The following is a 21,027-nucleotide window of genomic DNA, read 5'->3' as shown; positions in this document are numbered from 1 at the left end:
AGCAGGCTCTACACTGGTAGTACAGAGCCTGATGCAGGGCTTGATCCCACAAACCATGAGATCATGACCTGAGCCCAAATCAAGAGTTGGATGCTTAGCTGACAGCCAACCAGGCCCCCACAACTTCTGTTTTAAGGTCCTCTGCTTTCATGTGTATGACATAGTGATTCAACAATTCTGTATGTTACTCTCAGTGCTCACCCGGTAAGTGTAATCACCACCTGTTACCATACATTATTGCGATATTATTGACTATATTCTTATGCTATACTTTTCATCTCCATGACTTGATTTCTTTTATTTTTTATTTTTATTTTTTTTTAATGTTTTATTTTTTTCTAGGAGAGAGAGAGAGAGAGACAGCGTGAGCAGGGGAGGGTCAGAGATAGAGGGAGTCACAGACTCTGAAACAGGCTCCAGGCTCTGAGCTGGCAGTCAGCATAGAGCCCAATGCGGGGACCGAACCCACGAACCGCGAGATCATGACCTAAGCGAAAGTCGGACGCTTAACCGACTAAGCCACTCAGGCGCCCCAGACTTGATTTCTTTTAAAACTGGAAGTTTGTGCCTCTTAATCTCCTTTATCAATTTTCCCATGCCCCTCACCCTCTACCTTTCTGGCAAAGACTAGTTTGTTCTCTGTATTTATGAGTCTGGTTTTTTGTTAGTTTGTTTGTTTTGTCTGTTTGCTAATGAGTATGGAGTTTCTTTTTTTTTTCTTTGCAGTGATGAAAATGTTCTTCAATTGGACTGATGGTTGCAAAACTCTGTGAGTATAAGTACAACTTTAAATGGCTGGATTGTATTGGTATGTGAGTTATATCTCCATAAAAGTGTTAAGAAAAGATTCTCTGCCTTTACAGTAAATTCATTTTCAAACATTCATCTGGGGGGGAAAGAAGTTTCTCGGATTTATAGGAACAGACTGAATTGTCAGTAAGGAAGCAGAAGGACAAGTGAATAGAGTTTAACCAGCAGCTGATGAGATCACTGGACCCAGAGACATTTCTTTTCAGCCATCACACCTGATCCAGTTACACTCCAGGAACTGGCACTTGTGTTGGTATAGTTTGGGGGTTAAAATAACCAGAAGAAGCCTGGGTTTGGTAACACATCGTACCACACCCATCACTAAAAGTCTGGAAAAAAAAAAAACTCTCATGCTTTGAGAATCGTACAATTGCTGATGCTGAAAGTTCACATCCAAGAGTAACATTCTCAACAGGCTGCCTTTCTTACCGGGACACAGGAATTTTCCAGTACAGTAGCCCTCCTGTTAATATACTTGCCAGCTCTCACACTAGCTGGACAGCATCTAATGGATGGTTTTCCTTAGTCTCGCTTTGGTCATGACATCAGCATGCCCCCACGTGTTCGGGGTGGAGGACAGTCTGCTGTTTCCGCCTGCTCACTGTTGTGTTCCTTCTTTGGTTTTCCTTCTGGTGTCTGCGCCACACCCCTGCAGAGCATGTGAGCCAAACCAGGCCAATCAGACCTTATCCAGGAACCTGGATTCAAGTGGAGCAGCTCCTGGAGGGGAGGCAGTGAGTTCATAGTGCTGTGTGGAGCCTTTCGCCTGAAACTGGCTCCAAGATCCCTTCTCCAAGACATGCTGTTGGCATCTCTTCAATGTGGGGAGCTACTCCATATCCTTTCTATGTACTCTTATCTTTTTAGTACATTTGTAAATTCAGTTGCTGTTGCCTGGGACCAAAGAACCTCGATGCACACATTTCCTGAGTCCAGCTTCACTAAAAACAGAGCCCAGCGTGTTTGAGAAACTGGGGGTCTGAGGTCACCTCTGTTGTATTTCTATGCTGTTGCTAGGGCCTTCGGAGCAGGTGGGAGTCTCACGGGGCAGAAGTACCATTTGTAGACACATCATTAAGCTAAGTGGGTGGTCTGTGGCCTCCCACTGTACTTGATCAGATCTTCTCAATGGGAGGAAGAGGTCTGAGTACTGAGTGTACTTTTCTTGAACCTTCTGCCAGGAGCCCTGTCTCTAGAAACTCTAGGAAGAAGGGCTTCCAATAATGAAATTCTCCTGGGGAAACAGCCCGATCATGGAGTTCTCATAGCAATTCACAGGGTGGCAGTGGCACATCAAAAGCATATTGGTTAGGGACGCTACAATGATGAGCCCCATGTGGCTCTGTGTGACCATCCCATTTCCCTTTCTGATGTGACCATGAAGTTCTTCCTCCCTCTAAACTTGCCATGGCCCTGCTTTGGGAAGTGCTGCTGTGACCAGCACCAGTGTGTACACATGGCAGAGGCCTGGCCAGCCGGCTGGTAGAAGGGTCACAGGTAGAAGGGTTACTTGCCAACTGTAAATCCAGAAAGCAAGGACACTCATAACCAAGACATGCACTCTTACTTTAAGAGAATCATGAACCCCTGTGGAAGGGAACACCACTGCTGGTCTTAGAGCAAAGGACACTATGTCACGTACCATTGCTAGTGTCTGAACTGGCATTTGTAGCAGCCTTATATATTTCAAATTGTGCACTCTTTCCTTTGACAGTTGAAGCTGTTCTCTGAGACTCTCAGGGAAGGTTCTAAGCAGAATGGGAGGAAAGGACCAGGGGTGGCTTCACACTGTACTGACTCCCTCTACCCATTCTCCATCCTGCCCCCTTGTGTGCCCAACGCCTACTATTATCCTTACTCCACCAGGACTAAAATCTCTCTCAGGTGCCTGGATGGCTCAGTTGGTTGAGCATCTGATTTTGTCTCAGGTCATGATCTCATGGTTCGTGGGTTCGAGCTCTACGTCAGGGTCTGTGCTGACAGCTCAGAGCCTGGAGCCTGCTTCATATTCTGTGTCTCCCTCTCTCTCTGCCTCTCCCCCCGTCACACACACTCTCTCTCTCAGGAAGAAGGGTAAAAAAAGAAAAAAAAGGCAAAATTTCTTCCCACCCAGGGAAATGTCTTTGGCTTACCAAAGAAATCCTTCATTCCATTCCTTCCTTGAAACATGGCTCCTTAGCCTAACTGTGCAGGCACATATTACTGGAAGGCTAGTTTCCTTGGAGTAGGAGAAGCTGACATATCTTCCAGCTAACCCTCCCTGTTCTCAGGAAGTGCAAGAATAATGCTGTGTACCATAGGGAAACCCCAAGTACTTGAGATATTTGTAAAAATATCCTCAAGGTACTGAGGGAGCTTAGTTTTTAACAGTGCAATAAGGCTGAGCAAAGCCCAGGCATGCGCAGCATCGTGTTAGATGGTCAGAAATAACCTAAGTTCCATGGTGCCACCTCTCACAAGTACTCCTTGGAAAGCTTTTGGATCCAGCCTATGTGGGATCTTTCTAGAAAGGCTCAAGTAATTTATTAGGAAGCAGTGGATGCAAAATGCCATCGTAAGGCATTCATTATTTAAACAACTTAATACAAATGCTGGGATATTTCCAGAGCACATGCATTACTCCAATCCAGCAAGAACGATCCTGTCTTTGTATGAAGGAGTCCTGACCAAGCCTCTGTCAAGTTCTTTCTTTTTTTATTTTTACATCTATGTGTACAACGTAATGATTCGAAATTTGCTTATATTGCAAAATGTTCATGGCAGTAAGTCTAGCTAACATCTGTTACCATATGTGGTCACAGAATTGTTTTTCTTGTGATGAGAACTTTTAAGATTTACTCTCTTAGCAACTTTCAAACATGTGATACAGTATTAACTATAATAATAGTTATAATAACTATAATAGCTATAATAATGAGCCATGCTGTATATTACATTGCCAGGACTTATATTATAACTGGAAGTAGGTACCTTTTGACTTCTTCACCCATTTCACCCAGCCCTTCATCCCTGGCCTCTAGCAACCACCAATCTGTTCTTTGTATCTGTGAGCATTTTTTAAAAGTTTTGTTTTTGTTTTAGATTCTACATATAAGTGACATCATATAGTACTCATCTTTCTCTGGCTTATTTCACTTCACATAATGCTCTCAAGGTCCACCCATGTTGTTGCAAATGACAAGATTTCATTCTTTTTCTTAATGGTTGAATAATATTCCACTGTCTATTAATTTTATCTATTCATCTGTTAATGTAAACTTAGATTGTTTCCATATCTTGGCTATTGCAAACAATGCTGCAATGAACAATGAAGTGCATATACTTTTTTAAGTTAGTGTTTTCATTTTCTTTGGAAAAATACCTAGAAGTGAAATTGCTGGATCATATGGGACTTCTATTTTTAATTTCTTAGGAACCTCCATACTATTTTCCATAGTGGCTGCACCAAGATACATTCCCACCAACACGAGGGTCCCCTTTTCTCCACATCCTCATCAACACCTGTTATTTCTTGTCTTTTTGATAACAGCCATTCTAACAGGTGTGAGATGATATCTCATTCTGGTGTCATTTTCCTGATGTGGCACTGAACATCTTTTAGTATCACTGTTGTGCAGCTGCTTGTTTTTGGAAAAATGTCTACTCATATCCTTGGACCAATTTTTAGGTTGGATTTTTTTTTTCTTGGTATGGAGTTGTAGGAATTCTTTATATATTTTGGATATTAACACTATCAGATATATGATTTGCAAATATCTTCTCTCATTCAGTAGGTGGTCTTTTCATGTTTTAATGGTTTCCTCTGCAGAAGCTTTTTAGTTTTTAGTTTTTTATTTTTGCTTTTGTTGCCTTGCTTTCGGTATAAAATAAAAAAAAATCATCACCAAGACTGATTACAAAGAGTTTATTGCCTATGTTTTTTTTTCTAGGAGTTTTATGGTTTCAGGTGTTACAGTCAAGTCTTTACACCATTTTGAGCTCTGTTTTGTGTATGGTGTAAGATTGTGGTCCAGTTTCATTCTTTTGCATGTTGCTGTCCAGTTTTCCCAACACCATCTAGTGAAGAGACTGTCCTTTCCCCATTGCATATTCTTGGATCCTTTAGCAGAAATTAATTGACCTTAAATGTGTGGGTTTATTTTTGGACTGTCTATTCTGTTTCATTGATCTGTGTGTCCAATTTTATACCAATACCACACAGTTTTGATTACTATGGCTTTGTAATGTAGTTTGAAAACAGGGAGTATGACGCTTCGTTCTTCCTTTTCAAGACTGCTTTGGCTATTTAGGGTCTTTTGTGGTTACAGACAAATTTTAGGATTGTTTGTTCTAGTTTTGTGAAAAATGCCATTGGAATTTTGATTGGGATTTCACTGAAACTGTAGATTGCTTTGGGTAGTATGACCATTTTAACAGCATTAATTCTTCCAATCCATGAGCATGGTATATCTTTCCATTTATTTGTGTCTTTTTCCCTGTCTTATAGTTCTCAGTGCAGAGGTTTCATCTCCTTGGTTAAATTTATTCCTAGGTATTTTATCATCTTGATGCGAGTATAAATGGGATTATTTTCTGAAATTCTCTGATAATTATTAGTGTATAGAAATGCAATAGATGTCTGTACATTAATTTTGTATTCTGCAACTTTACTGAATTCATTTGTTCAAAGAGTTGTTTTATTTGGGTGGAGTCTTTAGGGTTTTCTATATGTAGTATCAGATCATCTGCAAATAGTGACAGTTTTACTTCTTACTTTATAATTTAGATGCCTTTTGTTTATTTTTCTTGACTTATTGCTCTGGCCAGGATTTCTAGAATTATGCTGAATAAAAGTGATGGGAATGGCCATCATTTTCTTGTTCCTGATCTTAGAGGACAGGCTCCCAATTTTTCACCACAGAGTATGTCAAGTTCTTATTTTAATTGTCTCAACCATGTGCAAAGTTTGTTTATTCTTTTTTAAAAAATTTTTTAATAGTTTATTTATTTTCGAGATGGAGAGACACAGAGCATGAGCGGGGGAAGGGACAGAGAGAGAGGGAGACATGGAATCTGAAACAGGCTCCAGGCTCTGAGCTGCCAGCACAGAACCCGACGTGGGGCTCAAACCCATGAACCGCGAGATCATGACCTGAGCCAAAGTCAGAAGCTTAACCGACTGAGCCACCCAGGCACCCCAAGTTTGTTTATTCTTATTGTGATGTTTCTGCTTTGGGGATTGGGGAAAAGGTGCCATGGGTGAGAAGAAAGAGAGACACAGGTCTTTCCTCAGGGTGGTATTTGACCACCAAGGGAATGGGCAGGTCTGTGTGCTCTAAAAGGACCCCTGAAGTAGGGATCCCTAGTTTCAGAGACTTGCTTCCCTTTTCTGTTTATTGAATCCTTTCTTATCTTGTCTAGTACTTAACTCTGTGATGAAGGTAGAATAGGGGGCTATTAAGCCAATATCAAATCCTTTGGCTACTTAGACTACTTGGAACATGGTAGTACACTGTATAGATACTAAAAAGAAATGACCAGGTAAATAAAGTGATGGAGTACCAATTGTTAGTTATTCCCTTCATATTATGGATGCGTAAGCCACTGCTCAGAGACATACGTGGTCACCTCCAAATTCCCCACCCCCCACTGAGAGGAATGGAAAGCACTAGTTTGTGGGTGGGGTTCATTGCCTTCTGATTGAACACACTGCCTGCTTACTTGTGTGGCTTCACTAATTTGATGCTAGAGTGTGGCTTTTTGTGAAGCCACAAGAATGAAGGCTGGCTTGGGGAAAAGGGCTTTCAGCCTCATTTGCCAGTGTGTTTGGGGGGAATGGCAGCTATGTTAGGCACATATCTTACTAGAAAACTCTCTGGGGGAAAGATATGGAGGACATGGGGAGGCTTGGGAGATAGCCAAGGGAAATGGTCAATTCAAATAGGATCAATGGGAGGGCAACTGAATGTACTCATCAAATCATCTGACCTAAGAATCCCAACCAGAGGCTCAGGGAGAGATGTGCCATTTAGTGGGAGAGAATGGAGGAGATCAGCAGTCCATGCATGATAATGGTGGCCATTAAATTAAGATCTGGTGATATTTGTTTAGGAGGTGACACCTGAGACATTTTGGCCAAAGCTCCTGACTGTCTTGAGCTCCCCGTATTCTGAGATACTTGGGTTTTGGGTTGGGCTGGCCTTCCAGCCTCTGCATTTATGGGAACGTGCTAGAGGCCTCTGCTTAGAGCTGAAAGAGCCTGCACATTTTAAAGTGTGTACTTCTTTATATGTTTATTTTTTAACAGCCTTACTGAAATATAAATATACCACAGAATTCAGCAATTCAGTGGCCTTTATTACAATATAGAAAATTCTTATTATGCCCCAAAGAAACTCTATACCTTTTAGTTATCAACCTCGAATTCCTTCTCTCCCCCTTCTCCTCAGGAGCAATATCTATTCAGATCCTTTATAACTGGGTTATGCGTCATTTTATTATTGAGTTGTAATAGTTCTTTCTATATTCTAGATAGAAGTCTCTTATCAGATAGATGATTTGAAAATATATTCTCCCATTCTGTGGGTTGTCTTTTCATTTTCTTTATTTTATTTTCATTTTTCTTGATATTTCAGGGTATCTCAGGACACAGTGGGAGCCTATTAGCACATACGTTTATAATTTTGATGAAACCCAATTTATCTATTTCTCTCTTTTATTGCTTGTATTTTTGCTGTCATATCTAAGAAATCATAAGCATAATAAAAATTTTTTTCCTGCTTTCTTCCAAAAATTTTATACATTTAGCTCTTTGATCATTGGGTTAATTGTCAAATATGTGTGAGGCAGGTGTCCATCTCTATTCTTCTATGTTTGGACATGAAGTTGTCAGAATACCACTTGTTGAAAAGACTGTTCTTTCCTCATTGAATGCTCTTGGCCATCTTGCCAACAGTCAAGTGACAATAAATGTGAGGGTCTACTTCTGGACTTTCAAATACATACCATGTTCTATATGTCTGTCCTTATTGTAATACCACACTATCTTGATTACTGTAGTTTTGTAGTAAGTTTTGAAGCTGGAAGTTTGAGTCTTCCAACTTTGTTTCTCTTTTTAAAGATTTTTTTTTGACTATGCAGGGCCCTTTGCAATTCCATTTGAGCTTCAGGAACAGCTTATCTATTTGTGCAATAAAGACAGCTGGGATTTTGACAGAAATTGCATTGAATCTGTAGATCAACTTATGGAATATTTCTGTCTTAACAATATTAAGTCTTCCAATCCATGAAGATGGTACATCTTTCCATTTATTGAGATATTCTTTAATTTCTTTTAACAATGTTTTGTAGTCTTTAGAGTTTTGCACTTCTTTTGTTAATTTTATTCTAAAGTATTTTATTCTTTTTGATGTTATTGTAAATGGCATTGGTTTTTTTAAACTTCATTTTTGGTTTGTTCATCATTACTGTATAGCAATACAATTAATTTTAGTTTATTGATCTTATATCTTGCAACCTTACTAAATTTATTGGTTCTAATATGTTTTTTAGTGGATTCCTTAGAATACTCTACATTCAAGATCATGCCAGCTGTAATTAGAGGTACTTTTACTTCCTCACTTTCAATCTGGATGCCTTTTACTTCATTTTCTTGTCTAAATGTCCTGGCTAGAATCTCTAGTAAAATGTAGAACAGAAGTGACATGAATAGGTGTTGTGTCTTATTCTTGTTCCTAGGGGGAAAACATCCAGTCTTTCACCACTAAGTATGATGTTAATTATGGATTTCTTATAGATGTCCTTTATTAGGCTGAGGAAATTCTCTTCCAATTCTAGCTTGTTGAGTTTGTTTAATCATAAAAAGGTCTTGGGTTTTGTCAAAGGCTTTTTTCTGCATCTATTTGAGATAATCACGTTGTTTAAAAAATTATTTCATTGATATAATGTATTACATTAATACATTTTCTTTTTTTTTTAATTTTTCAATGTGTTTTATTTATTTCTGAGAGAGAGAAGGAGACAGTGCAATCAGGGGAGGGTCAGAGAGAGAGGGAGACACAGAATTTGAAACAGGCTCCAGGCTCTGAGCTGGCAGTCAGCACAGAGCCCGGCATGGGGCATGAACTCATGAACTGTGAGGTCATTTCCTGAGCTGAAGTTGGACGCTTAACCGACTGAGCCACCCAGGGACCCCATTAATTCATTTTCAAATGATCAACAAACCTTGCATTCCTGGGAAAAGACCCACTTGGTCATGGTGTATAATCCTTTTTGCTGGATATGGTTTGCTTGTATTTTGTTGAAGATTTTGCATCACTTTTTTTTAATGTTTAATTATTTATTTTAAGAGAGCATGCATGCAAATGGGGGAGGGGCAGAGAGAGGAGAGAGAGAATCTCAAACAGGCTCTATGCTGTCAGCACAGAGCTGGATGTTGGGCTTGACCTCACAAAAGATCATGACCTGAGCTGAAATCCAGTCATATGTTTAACCACAGAGCCACCCATGTGCCCCTCATCAATATTCATCAGAGATATTGGTTTGTAGTATTCTTTTCTAGTGATGTCTTTGTCCGGTTTTATTATCTGGATAATACTGGCTTCATAGAATAAGCTGGCAAGCATTCTCTCCTCTCCTGTTTTTTGGAAGAGTTTGTGCAGGATTAGTATTAACTATGCTTTAAATATTTGGTAGAATTTGTAAGTGAAGGCTTCTGGCCCTGGGTTTTTCCTTTTGGGAGCTTTATTAGTAATTCAATCTATTTACTTGTTATGGGTCTATTAAGATTTTCTATTTCTTTATTCAATTTTGGTAGCTTGTGTCTTTCTGAGAGTTTGTCCATTTAATGTTAGTTATCAAATTTATTGGCACACAACTGTTTGTAGTATTCTTTGTAACCTCTTGCATTTTTAAATTTAGTAATTTGAGTCTTCTCTCATTTTTTTCTTGGCTGATCTAGCTCAACATAATTTTTTTTTGTTCTCTTCATACAATCAACTTTTGGCCTCACTAATTTTTCGTCATTGTTCTTCTACCCTCTATTTCAAATATCATCACCACCTCCCCCAGCTATAAAATTTGCCCTAAGGACTACTTTAGCTGCATTGTCTAGCTTTGGTATGTTGTATCTTTATTTTCATTCATCTTAAAGTATTTTATAAATCCCCTTATGATTTCTCTTTGATGCAATTGGTATTTAGAAAGTGTTTTTTTGTATTTTTTTATTTCCATGTATTTGTGAGTTTCCAGAATTTTTTTTTCTGTTCTTGATTTCTAATTTTATTCCATTAAGGTAAGAGAGTATACTTTGCATTATTTCAATCCTTTTAGATTTCTTAAGGTTTATTAAATAGTCTTGATAATGGTCTATCCTGGGGAATGTTTCACATGCACATAAGAAGAATGTATATTCTACTCTCGTTGGGTAGTGTTCTATAGACATCTCTTAGGTCTAGTAGGTTTATAGTGTCGTTCAAGTCTTATGCTTCCTTGTTGATCTTTTCTGGTTTTAAAAGTCCATTACTGAAAGTCTGGCATTAAAGTCTCTATTATGGTTGACCTATTTTTCTCTTTATATTGTATATTTTAGGGCTCTGTTATTAGGTACAGACACATTTATAATTATTATATCTTTCATAGACTACCCTATACCATTGTAAAACACTCCTTTTTATTTCTAGAAATTTGTTTTTTTTCAATTTTTAATGTTTTATTTATTTCTGAGAGAGAGAGAGAGAGAGAGAGAGAGCGAGCAGGGGAGGGTCAGAGAGAGAGGGAGATACAGAATCCGAAGCCGGCTCCAGGCTCTGAGCCAGCTGTCAGCACAGAGCCCGATGCGGGCCTCAAACCCACAAACCGTGAGATTATGACCTGAGCCGAAGTCGGACACTCAACCAACTGAGCCACCCAGATGCCCCTAGAAATTTGTTTTAAAACCTATTTTGTCTGGTATTTATATAGGTACTCCTGATTTTTAATGGTTTCTTTTTGCATGATACATCTTTTTCCATCCTTTTACTTCTGAATATCTTTATATACAAATATGCATTTGTAAGGAGGAAAGAATACTTTTCTAGGAAAAATCAGTCCTATCTATGGACTATTCATTCCTGTAAGAGAGCCAGCCAGTACAGAACTGTAATCAGTGGCTTTCATGAGGAGGGGCTAATAATCTGGGAAGCTTCCACCAAGCATACCCCAAACTCAGTTCTGAAATATCCCCAGAGATGCTACAAGTCAGAAATACTTCACTGTCCACTCCCACTGTACAGCCATTCCTTCTTGGTCTGATGCTTTTTCCCTCCAGAATCTGAAGAATACATATTTCCCCCTCGTTTCTTCACTATGATCTTGGTTGTATTTGTTTTTAGTTCTCAGACTGAGTTTCAACTTTGCAATTTACCTTTCCTTTTTTGTAATTGCAGCATAAAAAATCAGCGCAAACACTGAGTGCTCAATGTTCTTTATGTTACTCAGAAAGTCAGAAAGAGAGAAGGGCCTTTTAATGGACCCCACGGTCTACATGTGAAAGATTTCTTGACAGGAGAATTCTGTCATCTATGGAACTCGTATCTAGGAATTCTCTTGTCCTCTGTAATAATCAAAGGAGGGGGTTGTTCAAATGATCGAAAGGTTAAGTATGGCGGAAAAGAAGAAAATAGAATTTTCAAATTCAAAATAGTACTCTGGAATGCTTTCTCTTTCTCCATCTGGAATGTTTCCTAATTTAAACAAATAACTAAAGGCTTCAAAGCTTTACTATTTAATTTAAATATGAGTGAAGTTCTGGAATTTGATTAATGTTGGAAAAAAGACCTGGAATCCAACTAAACTTCTCATCATTCCCATTCCGATAAGGCATGTAATAGATCAATAATGCTATTTGCCATCTTTCCTTCTCAGGCACTGTTATTTCATATGCTTGTGGGGTACCCCTCATCCTAGACCTGCAGACATATGCCAAGGTGTCTGAAGAGTGGGTCAAGCCTGAAAGAGGGGAGTCCCACTCTGGAGATCCCCAGGCTATCACTGTTGACTTATAACATACAACCGTAGGCCTTGTCCTCCCGCCCGTGAACACTCCTGCATCATGGGCTCCTATTCTGCCACAGGGACAGTCAGCGCTAAAGGTGGCCTCCTCCAGCCTCCCACATCCAGGGCATGGCAGATAGAGATGTGGCAATTTGATTTACCTATTTTATTTTCCAGGAAAGCAGGAAACTTAAAAGCTTAAAGTTTTAGACTGGCCAGAAATGGATTAAATAATACTTCTTTTCATATTTTGGCTGTATCTAAAGATCCACATGTTCTAGGTTTCATTCTTAAGTCGTGATCTCACACACACACACACACACACACACACACACACACACACACGAACATGCTTCCATAAAAAACATGAGGGGTTCTATTCCATTTTAACTAAAACAAGGCACACCTGGTTAAGATAATGAGCAAAGAGAACAAATTTAAAATCCAAATACACTTCATTGCAGATGACTATTCAGTTCAACTGGCAGTACAATATTAAATATTCTTTTCTGAATCACCGTAATTCAATGTACAGTACAGTATGTACTGTCTGGGACGAAGTTCAAATCATAAATACTATGGGAAACATCTAATAGCTTGGAATGGCCTTTTCAAGTGGCCAATAAGCTCTAAGAGACTGCAAACATATTAAATCTGGTGAAGCATGAGCTATGTGTTCCAGAATGAGCCCATCTCCCTGTCATACCCCACCCTCTTGCTCCAGTGCTATCTGGGACTGGGTCTGAAGGAGCTGGCACACAGTGTTACTCTGGATGCCAAACGATGGTGGGGCCTCTTCCCTGCAGACTGTGGTCAGCAAGGTGAAGGCTGCTGGCCACAGTCATAACAGCTGAGCTGATCTGTGATTTCTGTCTCTCCTGCCAATGTTGGGGCCAGATTTGCCGATGTGTTTGTGTTGGTGTGCAAGATGCTGGAGAGAGGCCATCTGCCCCGCGTGTCAGATTCCAGATTCCGTATGGTTATTATGGCAGGGTTTGGGAGAAGTATCCACAGAGCTAGAGGCAGGATTAGAATAAAGAGGTGCTAATGGCATGCAGTTGGGAAGGTAAAGGAAACTGTCGGGAACTTGATGGAAAAAGAGGGTTGAAGAAAATTAAAGAAAGATCAGGGGAAATAAAGAAAAATATAAGGGAGAAGACAAACATCACTGTTGTTTTAAAGGTCAAGGAGTAACAATAATACAGAAAGGCTCTTTCACCTTGCCAGATTCAACAGTGGGTTGCATTTTGGCTTCTTCAATAAAATTTTCACCATTGGGATCTTGGGCTCTCCTTCCAGGGTACAGGCTCTGTCTTCCAGTCATGCCTACCCCACCTGAAGCAGCCATTTATTCTCCAGACCCTACACATCTCCACACTCATCCCCTTTACCAAGGTCCAGTTTTTACTTATAGATCAAGTCTCTTCTGATTATTTAGCACTAGTTCTCTGAGGCCAATCTCTTCACTTTTCTTCACTTACTAGCTTATGTCCATATTGTTATATGTTCTGAAGACAGACTGAGGTCAACTAGATCATGCTATGCAATAATTCAAGTTTTATTTTTCAAATATATGTGTGTGTACATCTGTGTGCTTAAATATAAATAAATATAACTAAGATTTGCAGGAATTTTAAAATCTATCAGATCACACATTTCTTCAAACAATACTCTTTAATAAGCCATGACATTTCATTTTCATGAGTCCACTTTAAGAAACAATACAAACTCAGAGGTTTAAAACAAACAAACAAACAAACAAACCAGACTAGAGGAGGCATCCAGGCTTTCTTTTTGAGGCTCTGAGACAAATTTCAGGTGCTCTCTTCTCTCAACTTCATTCTATCCTCTGCTTTTGGAAACTCCACTTATTCTTTAAGTCTGATTCATATGATTTTACAGAGTTAGGAAGGGGGTCAGAGAGGAAAAAAGATGACCCAGAAAGGTAGGTCAGAAAGGGGGAGGAAGAAACCTAATATTTAACAAGTCACAAGAGAGCAAAGAACTTGTGTGTGTTTCTTCCTTCTAAATAACTTGGTACCTAGAATAGGGCCTGGTGAATGAAAAGGTGTTCAACAAATACATGCTAGATGAAGGAAATTACCAATTGTACTGTGCCCTCAGGGTCAGGCTGGGTGCTTTTAAAAAGAGTACTGAACAACTGGTCAATAAAAAGTAACTTGGTATAACAACATGCTCTTCTTTGTATAATAAGGACACGTATTTCCTGAGGTAGTACCTTTAGAGCCTGGGCTCATGCTGAGGCTCTGTGGTCCTAGCCTCTGGGAGGACAAAGCAAGGGTAAGTAATAATCTAAGGCTGGGCCAGCAACTTACTACTCAGGGGCCCAGTCTGGCCTGCAGACTGTTTTTGTACAACCCAGGAGTTAAAAATGATTTTTACATTTTCAAGAGGGTTATAAACAAAACAAAGAAAAACAGACATCAGAAACTGTATGTGGCTTGTAAAACCAAAACTACTTATTATCTAGCCCTTAACAGAAAAAAGTTTGCTAACCCTCATTCTAAAGAGATACTAAAAATGTGCTTCTGAGCTTACTTTTGGTCTAAAGTGTGTTTGGCTTGAACTTGTGTTCAACCATGGTGAGACTGCAGGCCTGTGGTCTGTCAGAATGCTCTGTGAGCATTCTGGAGCCACACCTACCTACGCACACTGACATACACACACTGAGACACACACACACTCGATGTTCTCCATCCAAGCTTAGAGCAGCTCTGTAGCACTGATTTATAGAATTTCTACCTTTGTTAACTCATGTTTGGTGATGTGACTTTTGTGTGACTTTTGTAGGTGTTTTCCTACATGATTTTCTGGTTAGAGTTTTGCAGTGCAAATGAGTCCCCTTCTAGAATATCTTTGTGGCAAAATCATAAGGTGCCACATGTAATATGGTGTAATGGTCACAGAGCTTTGTTATGGAGCTCTGGATTCATCTGGAATCTAGTTGAAATGCTCAAGATGTGACCTAATTACCTCTCTTCTGTCTTTCACTAAAGCTGGGGAATTTCTGGTCATTGTTTCTGATTATTTTCTGCTCTATTCTTCCCCACCTCCCCTTCTCTGACTCTAATTACTCTTATGTTAGAATGCCTCATATTATGCCACAGATCATGGAGTCTCTATCATCATCATCATCATCATCATCATCAATCTTTTCCTTCCATTTTTCAGAATGGATAATTTCTATTCTTCTATCTTCAAGTGTGATGATCTCCCCCCCCCCCATCATCTGCTGTCAGGCCCATCAAGTGATTTAAAAAAAAAATTCAGATTCTGTATATTTCAGTGCTAAAATTTGGTTCGCTTTTAGTGTCTCTTTTTTGTGCTTAGGTTTCTTATATGTTCATTGATTGTGACTATGTTTTTTCTTATGTTTTTGAGAATAACTATAATAGCTGCTTTGAAATTCTTACCTGTTAATCTCAGTATATGTGGCATCTTGGAGTCAGTTTCCATTAATGTATGGGTCACATGTTTCTGGGTTGTTTTTGTTTTTTTGTTTTTTTTGGTATGTCTAGTGATTTTGGACTGTGTCTTGAACATTGTGACTTCTATGTTAATCTGTAGCAGTGCTGTTCAATAGAATTAACACATGAGCCATATATGTAATTTTAATTTTCTATTACCCACATTCAAAATCAAAAAGAATTTGGTGAATGTAATAATGTCTTGCATTTAACCCAGGGTATTCAAAATATAACTATTTCAACACGTAATCAGTATTAAAAATTACTAAGATACTTCACAATCTCTTTCCATACTAAACCTTTGAAATCAGATGTATACTTTTACAGCACATTTCAATTTGGACAACACTGCTACCAAATATGGTTATGTGCTCAGCACAGTTAAGAGTATCATTAGTGAAGAATACTGAAGGTTGGTCCGATAAAAGCAATCCCATCATTTAAATTCTATTCGATATCATTCTATAGAGATGCTATGGGCCTACCGTGACATGAAGGAGGGCAGAGTACACTGGGCTTCTCTTCCCCATCACATATGTGTCTCAATTCACTCAGAACAACCCTGATTTCACGTTTTACGTTATGTGGCTTATGTGCACAATTTTAAAAATAATTGGAAACTAAAATAGTAGTTTGAAAACATAAATTATTCTAAAACATGATTCTTGGGGCACCTGAGTGGTTCATGCAGTTAAACATCTGACTTGATTTCGGCTCAGGTCATGATCTAATGGTTGTAGATCGAGCCTTGCACTGGGCTCTGCATGGGGCACAGAGCCTGCTTGGGATTGTCTCCCTCCCTCTCCCTCTGTCCCTTCCACACTTGCACGCATGCCAAATGAAATGAAATGAAATGAAATGAAATGATAAAATGATTCTTGAATGGATTCCTAAGATTGTTCTTGCTCAGTCATGCTCTTGAGCCCATGCTGACCTCTCTTCTAGATTTCTTATTCTACCATCTAATATATCACAGAGATGGGCTGTCTCTGTGGCCTGTCTGATCTCTGAGTCTTTGCAGTGGCAAGGCCTTCCTTCTTTGACCCTGGGTGTGTGTGGTTGATTCATTCATCAACTGATGCATTTGTGGGATGGCTGCTCATACCCAAGATGCTGAGGGAGACTTCTGAGAGTGAGCCATTCCTCATGGCCTTCAGTGTTAGGGTAGAATTTTAGTCTTTTGTTTAAATTGAAGTATAATGAACATACAGCATTATGTTAGTTTCATGTGTATGACATAGCAATTCAATAACTCTATACGTTGCTCACCACAATAAGTGTAGTTACCATCTGTCACCAAACAACACCGCTACCATCTTATTGACTATGTTCCCTAGGCTGCGACTTTTATCTCCATGTCTTATTTATTTTGTAACTGGAAGTCTGTACCTCTTAATCCCCTTCACCTATTTCCTCTTCCCACCCACCTTCATTCTTAATTTGCCATGGACCACACACAACCAATCTTCCTCTATCTTCCCTCTCTCACTCACACACATTTCACCAGTTTGACAAAGCAAAGGGGGTTTGCACGAAAACCAAAATGCTTTGTGAAACTTTTGCAACAGGCGAGAGGCACCAGGTCATCTTAAAAATCTGCTGTGTCAAAAGTCCAGCCTCTTTATAAAAGAAAAACATACATAGAACCACAAAACAAAAACCATGCACCTCAACCCAGAGCAGAATGGGAGGCAATAAGTGTAGTGATACTACACACTCTGAACAACCACAGCACTAGGCAAAGTCTCACTGAAATGACTGGAAATAAGCGGGCTTAACTGACAAACACATTTCACACAATTCATCACGGTTGACAGCCCAAGAAAATTCACTCCAGAGCACGTGAGAAACATGGCCACAAAAGCTGGGGTTGGCAACAGACGTTCTGATGGGTCCTAAACACTGTACACCAAGATCCACACTCACTGTGTTCATTTCAGCCACGGAAACAGATCAACCACAGACACTAACCTGGGTTACTTACCCGTGGGTGCTCACTCTCTGACTTCTAATTCCCCCCTTTTTTTCCAAGACAGAATAACTTGGGGTGAGCTGACATGTATCAGTTGAAAGCATGTGATGATTTTTTTCTCCATGAGATGTTCTTAGTGGTCTGCTAAAAAATACCTTCTAGCTAGGACTGTACATTTTTATCAGACTTCTCACCAGAAAGTCAGTATTTTGAGCAAGCAGAAATCACTTGCCAACAACAACAGAACATGGCAAAGAGAGGTATGGTGGTATTAACTGTATCTCACTGCCCCCAGGTGTATCTACCCCGAGAACACAGCAACTTACCGCGATTGGCACGGGTGTGAGTTGCACCTTCGGACCTGGGGCTCTGGACGGCTTGCTTGAGGACAGTCACTGTCATTCACCAGAGTTGTGGTCTTGTTAACAATCCGTGTGCAGGACACAATGGTTTTGCGTTCCCCTGGAAACCAAACACAGGGAACTGAGAGGCTATGGCTATACACACCTGCAAAGGCCATTCATTGATGCAGATGGAGGAACATCCGGGTGCATCTTTTGATCAGTTTGCCATTTCAAGTGACTGTTATTGATGCTTTATTGGTTGTCAGAGAGAAAGAACCATAAGATTAGGGTATGAGGGTGTGTAATACATGGCAGGGGCACCATGGGGCAGGCAGAAGATTCTAGAACAGGATCAGAAAGAGGCAACACCTCAGATTAGCTACATGCTTAGACAGCTTGGGATTCACTGGGGCTAAAGTTCTGATTTGGGTCTTTACTTTCCAACAAAGACTGCCAATCTCTTTACCTGTTCCTTTGATATTTAAAGTCTATGCAAGTCTGGTCTTGATTAATCACCTGTACAGCAGCCCTCACCAGAAGATCATGGCTCCCTATTACAGAATTCCTACTTGCTGGAGAGAAGTGAGAAGCAGAGTGGCTGGTGTGAAGGACACACAGACCTGTACCCTCCAGGCAGGCAATCTCAAGTCAATATGAAAAATCTGTTTTGCCAACTACTACTTGTCCTGATTATCACTTGCATTTGGGAATATCACTAACTGGTTATCCCAGATGGGTGTAGTCATTCTCTGGGTGTTCCCAAAGCACCCTACCCACTGCTTGGTCATGACTTTTGCCAGGGAGGCAGATGACAGGGAGAAGGGAGGGTAGTTTCTAGAGTCAGGCTGTCTGGGTTCAAACTTAGCTCTACCACTAGCATAATGATTACCGTATCAGCAGCTAGCCACCATGCTTCTTTGCCTCAATCTTCTCAACCAGCCTGGTTCATTTAACCCCCCTGTGCCTTAGGGTGCTTCAGGGATAGTTAAAATTAATCGATACACATAAAATATTTAGAACAGAGCCTAGCAAGGGTAAACACTCCATGTTAGCTATATTCTGTTTTCATTATTATTTGGGAAGAATGGCAACAAAAGATTAAGAGGATGTCAAGGACAACTATTGGACCCCAGATTTCTCTCTGGGTCTCCTGGAGAATTTGTCCTTTAGGGATGCCTCAGAAGTGTGGAGTCCTGAACTAGACCGCCAGCTCTTCCCGCCTACAACCACAGCCTTGGGTGGGTGTAGAAAGCATGGGGCCATCTCAAGCCACACTTCTGTTTTGGCTGCAAGTCTGACAATGGTGAGTCATTGGTTGTCATCTGACAACCTGGGAATCACTGCTGTCATAAAAGAATGCCACTGGGTCAACAGTGACAGCAGAACAGTACTCCCCTGCCCTCCGGCTAAGGGGAGCCTGCTAACTGCTCCATCTGGGCCATGCTTAGTTTGCAGTAAGTTGCCCAAGAGGAAAAGCCTGGCAATCAGGGATATGGGAGTTGCTGGATTTGGAGCTTGGAGGGACACGGGCACAGGGGGACAGCTGAGGGATGGGGAAGGAGAAGTGCAAAGTGAGATAACAACAGGGCTGATGGGGGGTCCTGAAGTTATGCCAACTTCCAGGGCTGCCTGAGAAACAGGCTAAGAACAAACAGCGAGGGCAGTTAGCCAAGATGTGCAGAAGGAAGGAATTCACAGTTGGCCCTGGCAGCGTCTGATGGCCCAATAATGTTACAGTTATAATTCCTGCCCATTAGAAATGGGACAAGTCACTAAATGGTAAGCAATCCTCTATGTATTGGGTATCTGACAAATACCATCTTAGTCGTCAGGAGCCATGCGGGATTGGGTGCTGGTGGTGCCATCCCACTCTCTGGGCTGGCATTCCAGAGTCCAGGCGAACCCTCCATCCTAATTCTGTGCCCATAAAAACTCACCCATCCTGTGTCTCACTTCCCATGACCCGGCTGTGTGTCCTATCAGGGTGACAAAGGACAATGTCCCAAGGGGCTGCTGGCTAAGAGTTCAGAATGGCTTCCTACTGCTCCCCCTAAACCTCCCCACAATGAATATGGTGACTTTTGTCAATACAAATTGTATTGCAATTGGCATATTACAGTAGCCAGTCTCTTCCCTGCAGTGGGCACAGGGGCCGATCGCTCTATTTTAGAGGTGAGCAATTTTAGTATAGACAGAGTAAGTCATTGGCTAAAATGTGGTGGCAAATTGCGAAGCCAGGACTCATGCTCGGAACATTTTATCGGACTTGTGGGACTTTTTCTTTCTGCTGTATCCTGTAGTGGAATTCCTGTGGCAAAAAAGGAAAGAGTATTTTGGGGCAAAACATCTGGTTCCCCTCCACCAAATAGTAACAAGTGAAGGTCTATCCTGTTCATCCCTAGGGTCTCTCACCTGTCATACCTGTGATATATCTGCATAGTGACCAAACCTCCACTGAGGTCAGAGTCCAAGCGCCTTGTGCCATCGGCAAAGCACAGCTCTAACACGGAGGAGTATGGAAGACTACACAGTGTTTTGCAGAGAGATTTGCACTGGGGTGTGGTTAAGCTCCCCGGAAAGTACAGTGATGTGGTCGGCCTTTCCCATGCCCTGTGCACTGGCCACAGGGTGCCTTGAATTCACAACCTCCCTTGAGCAAAACCTCACAGCCCTAGGGCCTGTGACCCCTGCGGCTCACCTCCTCCGCACTGCACGCTGCACCCTTCCCAGCCACTGTGGGTCCAGATGAACAAAGAGTCCTGGGGTTTTTCTGGCTCACTCTGATTTTCGGCAGTGTAGTTCACTGGAACGGTGTACTCGTAATGGATTCCATAATTTTGGTCGTGAAATAACAGCACCTGGATCAGCAGCAAAATAAAAGGCCATTCTGAAATTGAACGGCAGCCTCCGGGCTTGCTGAGCTTGCAAACCAATCCCCCCCTACCCCATGGGGCTGTCTCCCCACCAGGGTAACCAGTTCATTTCTGGGTTTCAAAACAGTCTAGGGGCACCTTCTTATTTCGGTCTTGGATTCCTCAGAATACAAGTTGAGTTGAGTTGGATTGAGGTGAGTTGGATCCCTGAGTTGGATTGCTCAACTCAGCGGCAGGAGTGTATGTGGACCATCAGCGGGGAGCTCTGCCCTTTCCCACTGGAGAGACGCCCAGTTTGGATCAGGAATTGGGAAATGGGCAAATTTGCGGGCTCTCGCTGCACTTTACATGCAGAGCTGCTCCACACAGAGAAAGAACCTGTTCCCGCATACTCACCCATGAAGCTGCCCTTGCAGCCAAGAAAGACACAAATACACTGTTTTTCCCTAAAAAGGCATGTGAACAACAGATAGGGTTATTCTGCTTCTTCAAAAATGAACACCACTCTTCAGTCCCCTGGCACAGGTCAT

The 21,027-nt window shown here is 41.0% G+C and overlaps 1 protein-coding gene across 1 annotated transcript in view; it reads right to left on the bottom strand.

Moving 5' to 3' along the window:
- ADAMTS17 (ADAM metallopeptidase with thrombospondin type 1 motif 17) overlaps positions 1 to 21,027 on the bottom strand; it is a 335,406-nt gene that overhangs the window by 52,280 nt on the left and 262,099 nt on the right. The window contains exons 18-19 of the mRNA XM_039235081.1: positions 20,323 to 20,482; positions 17,607 to 17,742 (exon numbers count right to left, since the gene is read on the bottom strand). Of these exons, the coding sequence (XP_039091012.1) occupies positions 17,607 to 17,742; positions 20,323 to 20,482 (296 nt within the window). The remainder of the gene's footprint in view (positions 1 to 17,606; positions 17,743 to 20,322; positions 20,483 to 21,027) is intronic.

The sequence above is a fragment of the Hyaena hyaena genome, unplaced genomic scaffold, assembly GCF_003009895.1.
Source record: "Hyaena hyaena isolate Hyena2069 unplaced genomic scaffold, ASM300989v1 scaffold_95, whole genome shotgun sequence".
In the NCBI taxonomy this organism is placed as follows: domain Eukaryota; kingdom Metazoa; phylum Chordata; class Mammalia; order Carnivora; family Hyaenidae; genus Hyaena; species Hyaena hyaena.
Note: the sequence above shows the minus strand (reverse complement) of the source record. Positions and strands in the feature narration are given on the sequence as shown.